Source organism: Buceros rhinoceros, unplaced genomic scaffold (genome assembly GCF_000710305.1).
Source record: "Buceros rhinoceros silvestris isolate BGI_N320 unplaced genomic scaffold, ASM71030v1 scaffold27050, whole genome shotgun sequence".
In the NCBI taxonomy this organism is placed as follows: domain Eukaryota; kingdom Metazoa; phylum Chordata; class Aves; order Bucerotiformes; family Bucerotidae; genus Buceros; species Buceros rhinoceros.
The window spans coordinates 71,737-79,049 of NW_010388617.1; the positions used below are offsets into that span (position 1 = coordinate 71,737).

General features: G+C 45.4%; 1 protein-coding gene across 1 annotated transcript in view; it reads left to right on the plus strand.

Annotated features, from left to right (window-relative positions):
• Positions 1–7,313, plus strand: part of LRRC7 (leucine rich repeat containing 7) — a 69,148-nt gene that overhangs the window by 33,401 nt on the left and 28,434 nt on the right. The window contains exons 12-14 of the mRNA XM_010146367.1: positions 4,762–4,831; positions 6,276–6,375; positions 6,947–7,071. Coding sequence (XP_010144669.1) covers positions 4,762–4,831; positions 6,276–6,375; positions 6,947–7,071 — 295 coding nt within the window. The remainder of the gene's footprint in view (positions 1–4,761; positions 4,832–6,275; positions 6,376–6,946; positions 7,072–7,313) is intronic.

Consider the following 7,313-nt stretch of genomic DNA (forward strand, 5'->3'; position numbering starts at 1 on the left):
TGGCTGTTCCCCTGGGAAATGGAATGCCTGGAGTGAGCCTTTCCTGGTGCCCTCCCCGAGCTGCCACAACGTTGGGACAGACCGACTTGTCCTTGAGATTTATACACAAGAATACGCTGGTTTTTGGTATAGGCACAGAAATACAAGTTTTTGGGGTAGTGCGACGCTCGCTGTGTGAATACTGTTCTGTTTCCAGTAACTGCCATCCATCCTCATTGAAAATTAGGGAAGGACTTTCCACGTCTGGGTCTGATGTGCTGTCGGTGATTTCATTGCTGAAGTTAAGGCTGAACATAAAATATAAAGTGAAGTCGTGTAGAAACCCCTATAATATAGTTGTTAAAAATGTTCCTCCTGGACGTGTTCCTTGTGGCATGGGGAGTGCACACAGGCGCAAGGCATGTAGAGTACAGGGATGTTGGTGGCTTTGAACTTGTCTTGCCAGAGAGCATGGAAAATCTGCAGGCTACGCTCTGAATGGTCACGTGCACGTGGAGTGATGGACAACTGCGGTGTAGCATGTGGGGAGGAAGAGAGGAGCTCTCCCTCCATGGTGTTATCTGGAGCTTGTCTGGTTGTGAAAGTCATAAACACTTTGGGAAGTGGGGCCTGGAACACTGCCTGGTGTCTCTCAGGAAGGAGGCAAACCTGACACAGACCTCTCTGCCACTCAGGCTAACAGGAATCTCAGTTCTTCGTGAGTTAATGCATTTTGCTCAGAGATGGGTCAGTTTGCACTCCCTCTCTAGTGCATTTTTAATACTATGGTTTCAGCTACTGCAGGCTTCCACTCTTGTTCCACGTCTTCTGAAGGCTCTCATTGCTGTGCGGTGGACCTTGCTGATCCTAATGGACCAAAAGCTGGTTTAGTTCCAGGGCTTTCTTCAAGTATTCGTGTAAGAATTCCATTCTAACCAGAGAACCAGACTCCATCTCCTCTTTGCCATGCCATACACTCTAAGGCTGCATCTACATCTCTCATCCCCATGGCTGGGAGTCCTCTCTCCTTTTAGCTTTACAGGTTCAAACTTTTTCAGCCCTGTTACAGGCTCTTCATCCCTGGGAAGTGCAGCGTTTGGTTGTCTCTACGCAATAAAAGGCGGTGATGGGTTGAATCCTGACTTGCTGTCAGACTGCTAAGGTGGGCTCTAATGTGGGCCAGAGTGCAACCGAGCAGAGCTTGGGTGGCTTCACCTCTGCAGTCAGGAAAGGTTTGACTCGAGACACTTGCAACGCAGCTACCTGGAGATTCATCCTTGCCCGTGCCAGGCGTGGCACAGCTCTAGTGCTTCAAGAACCAGTGCAGCATGTGATAAAGTAGTGGTGCAGTTGCTGCTTGCACGAGAGACACCAAGACTTCCACCACATAGCGAGTCGCTGGGTAGCTGCTTGGATTCAGTCTCTGGTACGAGTACCCAGGAGACTTATTCAAAGAAAAAAAGATGTCTTATCAGTAAGCGGTGTTCTGGTTGTGTAGTCCATATACGCATGTGTCTTCCATCTGCTTCTCCTCTCTCCTAAGAGTCCTTCCAGGTAGGAGTCCTGTGATTGAGAGGTAGAGTTGTTAGGATGTACATTTTGGCTACTCTTCTAAAGTGCATCGGTTACTGGTAAGCGACCTTTCTTTTAGTTACAGACTGTTCTTCAAGAAGAGCCAAAAGAGCCATCACCTTTCTATGTTTGCATTCTGCTTCTGTCCTAGGGTCAGAACGCAGTTCCTGCTCTGACTCTCACCTGCAGCAGTTAGATGAGAAAAGGTCCTAAGACGACATGATCTGTTCGGAAAGGGACTGTCCCCTGTGGCACCTTTTCTTTTTCTGGTTAGGTATTTAATTATGCAATATTGCTCACTAGCAAAGCGGCAATCGCTTCTGGCCATGTATATCCACAAGTGGTTTGTGAATAGCATGTTGGTGGGTTAACATGAATCATGTCCTTTTATACCTTCATGCTCTGAAAACCCTGTCATTACCAATTTGCTGAGAGTTACCTTGGAGAACTGTCACAAAGAGCAACTCGCCCGGGCTTGACCGACTGACTGGGAATGCTGCTTGTTGTGGTTAACGTTCAACGTGTTTTGACATGAATTTTTCATGTTTGGGTTATTATTTGGAAGTTCTTTCGGATGTCACCAAGGTATACTATATGCATGGATGACTGCAGGAAGCATTCCCCATGGCATTTGGTGAGCTCTTCGTCCGTTCTGTGGTGGAAACTCTTCCCATACCCTGAGCTTGCTCACTTAGGGCATAACAAACCCAAAATTTAGTATCTGGAACAAATATGTAGTGAGTTATTTTACAAAAGCATGAGAAAACCAATTCTTATCCAGAAAGAAAGAGTTAAAATTACGTCTGTCAGGAGCCTTACAATAAAAGCAGAGACCACTTTTGCCCCGGAAGACCCCTCACTTATCAACATTTTTTATATTTAAACAGTATCAGTGACATTTCCTCTGCTTTTCTCATGTTCCATGACTAATACTCTTAAATACTCTGAATAATAGTCTTAAATAGTCTTAAAAGTCTTTAGCCCCAACAAATTCTGTGACAGGTGTGATGTAGGATTAATAGCGGAGGGAACTTCTCTAAAGTCCTCGCTCCAGAGTGACGTAACTTCTTTGAGGTGGTGGAGTATGGGTTGATGTTTAGGGCTGTCTGGTGTGTGCTGGGTTTGCTTTAGTTTGGTTTTATTCACCTGAGGAACTTCAGGGGACATTTTTTCTCCTTCTTTCTCATAAGGAAATGTTTTCTATGTGAAAATCCAACACTGTGAAAAGAACATCTGCGTTTCCTGCTTTTCCGGGATGAAAAAAATCAGTTGCTGCTTCAGGTTTTGCCTTAAAAGAACTATTTATATTAATAATTTTAAACATTTCCCAATGGCAAACTTGATTTTACCCATGGTTTAACCTAGTTCACGTGAGCACAGGTAATCATCTCCATAGCCCGAAGAGATGTCTTCACGTTGACTATGGCATTTCCAGCTCTTGGTGGTCAAGCGGTACCTTCCCGCAGAGCCATGGCCTCATGCAGAGGTTGTTCATTCATGCCATCCACAGCCAGAACAACTCGTTTTGGTACAGTGTAATTGACCTTTGTGAGTTAGTTAATGTGGCCATCTTAATTAACTGCGTGTGCACCAGTTAAAGTTTCATCTGGTGGTGTGAATCTATTTTCCCTTAAATCTATAGAAACAATTATGTAATTTTATTTTCCAAACCGTCTAGTGAGAAATTACAGCACTTAAGCCGAAACAAAGAGCTCTGGTGAGTAGCACAGCCATAACCTCTGCATTTCTTTGTCCCAGTATCAAGTGTGAGGTCGATGGCAGCGGTGCAGGTTCACCTCTTCTTTCAATGACCTGGGAGCAGTTTCCTCTTCAGAGGAGGCCAGACCTTTCCTGAGGATGATGTGAGTTAGCTCTTTGCCATCAGCTGAATTGGGCTGACTTACACCATCCAGGCGTAACTAATCCTCGACATCCTTTGTAGGAGGGATACCCTTCTTTTATGTATCTACCATTTGTGGTTAAACTCGTATAGTTTAAGTGACAATTATCACGGGCCTCGGTTTGAAGTGGCTGTAGTGCAAAATCACTTGGGAAGTCAATTGTTCGAGAATGTCAGGGTTCCTTTACACTGTTGGTACAAGGGAAGGAGGAATGTTCCTGCAATACATGATGTAAACAAAAACAAGCAGCAATTAGAAAAAGAGGCTGAGCTTATCATGCTTCAAAATCCTCTAAACCCAGAAATGACTTTGGGCGCCTTCATTCTTTGACCTTGGTTTTTAATCTGAGGAAGACTGGAGGAGTGTCCTTGGTGATTTGCTGGTGGAGGAGCAAGGGCTTCTCCAACCAGCAGTGGGTTGCCTGGTGTTTTCTGAGGAACGAGAGAACGCACCTGCGGGAGCTGCTCTTCCCACACCACGGGAGTGTCTGACTCTCTCAGAAAAGGGCTTCTCCTCTTTTCTTTTTGGTGAATGACATTTCGGTTTTGTCTTTGTAGACAGTCCTTTGGTCGGTGCGTCTCTCCCTCCTGGCCCCCAGCTCCCTAACCATTGTGAGCAGAAGGCTGGGAGGTGGCGGTGGGTGGTCAGGACAGCCCTCTCGTGTTGGTGCAGACGGAAAAGTAAAAGATGTTCAGGATTAGAGAGTGGGAAACACGTGAATGGAGTTTCTACGGGAAATTCTACTAGTTGTCATTCCCCATTCCCCATTTGGATCGCGTTCAGGGAATGAGTCTACATGTATAATTAAAATACTTTTTTCCTTTTACTGTTTCATTTAATTTTGCCATTTAGGTTCACTATGAATATTTATATTGTTTTAATCTTTTCCCTCACATTTCTGCAAAAATGAATTTTCAATAATCTTAGAGAATTTCTGTCTCAAAACTTAAATGTCCAATAAAAGGATCTCTGTCAGGTGCGCTGAAAACTCTCAGGTCTTTCCTGTAAGTTCCCCTGGGAGCGAGATGTATTCTGTTTTCTGTCTTACGAGCTGTGACTTGGGTTACTTTACAGCCAGGGCAAAATACCAGAATCTCCGTAATACCTTCGGGGTTGACGTCAGTTACCTTCTTGATGTGGAATACCCTCAATGAACTACTGTATTTCAGTGGAAAACTGAGGGAAAATAAAGATCTGAGATGATAGCGATTTCAGTGTGACCGAGATAAACGCGCTACACACACAAACCTTGAAGAGAACCTGTTGTGGAAATGCAGGACTCACGTTGTTCCCATATTGTCGTTTACAGACTGAAGAATTTACCGTTCACTTTTACCAAACTTAAAGAGCTTGCAGCTCTTTGGCTGTCGGACAACCAGGTAATGACTTCCAATATTCCTGTTTTCTTCAGCCGCCAGAGCTCTTAGCAAGGGCCAAAACCGAAACCGGGAGTTTCAGACACGATTGTTGTAGAATTTAGAAGGGTTTGCTCCCAGTCCAGCTTTATACTTTCGTACCAAGGCGTAGATCCTTCTTAACATGAAAGGCTGACCTTTGCAGGATGTATTGCTTGCATCCAGCTAAGCTTCTACATCCTACAAACACAGTAAATAAAGGCCAAAAGCACCAAGACAATACTTTGTAATAGTTCTCAGGCTCGTTACTAGTTTGTCCCATCCTTTCCTCTGTCTCCGCCTCTATTTTTGTGCTCTTTCTTCTCCTGACCACGCTTCCCTTCTGTGTGGTTTAGACTCCGTTACAGTCAGTGGGAGTTTCAACCTGTAAAGATGCACAAGAGCTCAGTCATGTTTTGGAGGAAACTCTGGTTAAAGTTCCTTTTACATAGCAGTGAACCTTTCCTTCCTCCGAGGGGGTTGGTTTCACTGCCGCTTTTCCGGAGGATCCTGTTTTAGAATGAGTTACGTCACATGAACGCTGAGCAACGCAACTGCTCAGCCAGCATCTGAGCTCTGAAGGAAGTCCTGAGCCTTTCCGGGATTGGTGGATAGGATAATTTTGCACCTTCATGGTTTTACTCTAAATGGAGAAAATCTCAATTTGTACAATGTCAGAAATGTTCAACGCACCCAACAGTCCTTAAATGTCCAAAAAAATGTAAAGCTGAGGGGAGGGGAGGCTGAGTGCAAGGGATGGTAGAAAGTGGTGGGTAAATTTTAATGTGCTAAAGCAGGATTCTTGGCTTTTCCATTCTAATTTCAGTAAAAAAATAACATCGCATGACTCCTCAGCCCAGCCACAAATACACCGTTCTAAATACACAATATTTTTGGAGCATTTTGACTTTCCTACAGTCCGGTGTGTATATATACAGCTCATATAGTCTATGAACTGTGACGGATGCTGCGTTAGAGCAAAGCAATAATTAAAACTCGTCACTGAACAGTAAGCTGTGAATATCCAAGTGCCACCATGCCAGTTCTCCAGTATCTTGCACCAGGTGAACTAAGAGCTGTTGTGAATTTACTCTTCATTAGCCCAAGCTTGAAACAGTCGTCGTGTGGGTGTTTGAACTGTGTGGCCGCAGCTCTGTTCCGCTGCTCCGCCAGCTTCCTCACCGGTGTGACCTGACCATGCCGCCAGCACTGCTGATGTGCTGTGGATGCTGGTGGGTGATACAGGAGGGAGGAATGGCAGAGGAGGCGTTCCCACCAGGTTAATAAGTGCTTCAGTCCATCAATGAGTTGATTTTCATACAGAGTTCTAGTTAATCTTGTGTTTTCTGTTTATGAAATGCTAAACCCCCGTCATGGTTGATGTGTGTGCTCTGAGTTAACCGTTCTGTGTCCTGCCTTCCCACTGCAGTCCAAGGCTCTCATTCCGCTGCAGACTGAGGCTCACCCCGAAACAAAGCAGAGAGTCCTGACTAACTACATGTTTCCCCAGCAGCCCCGCAGCGATGAAGGTAAAGTGCCACCAGCAGCTGCTGCAAAGGCAGGGACGGGGGAAGGACAGCGGGAGGGAGGGGAGGGGGGCTCAGACGTGGCTCCGTGTGTCTCTTCTGACATGTGATGCCCATGGAAACAGTCTGTATTTTGTCATGCACGAAGGGATCCTGCGCACAAATCCGTTATGCTGGGGCAGATTTATTATTATTATTATTCATCAGGTTTACATTTTCGTTGTACAATGCATAAATGCGTTGTAGTTTTCAGAAGAATGGCTTTGCAGAAACAATGTGAAACTGGGAGCTGGGTGTGCAGGGGACAGAAGTTCCAGCCTGTGCTTCGCTGCTGGCCAGAGCCAGCTCAGCCTGCAGAGACCCTCGTGCTTCCCATCTCTCCCATCCCAGTTTGACTGTGCAGCTCTGTGATGGTTTAGCAGTTTCTGCTCCCACTGCCCCCCTTGATGGTTTTAAAACAATAACCCAGGATTACAGGACCAACTAAAAACCTGTCTTTTTAGCTTGTTTCCAGTCTCCTGGGGGTGCACTAACTCCGTGTTCTTGTGCATTGCTGTTTGCAATCAAACTGTAGATTTCCAGTCAGACAGTGATAGTTTTAACCCTACTCTGTGGGAGGAGCAGAGACAGCAGCGGATGACTGTTGCCTTTGAGTTTGAAGAAAAGAAGGAAGAGGAGGAGAACGCAGGCAAAGTCAAGGTAAGTTCGGCTGGAGTGATTCTGGTGTTCACATGTTATGGACTGGGTCCAATTTACAGGGCTTGAATCGAACTGGGTTTGTGTTCTGAATACCCAGAAAGTGCTTGTCACCGTGTTTTAGGTGCGGCAGTTGAGGAAGAAGATCATCTCTTTCCTTCCCATTACCAATTTCTGCTTCTACTAGATAGCAGAGCTTTGGTTCCATCAATCCGTGCAGGCCCATAACCCTCATGTCGATTCCT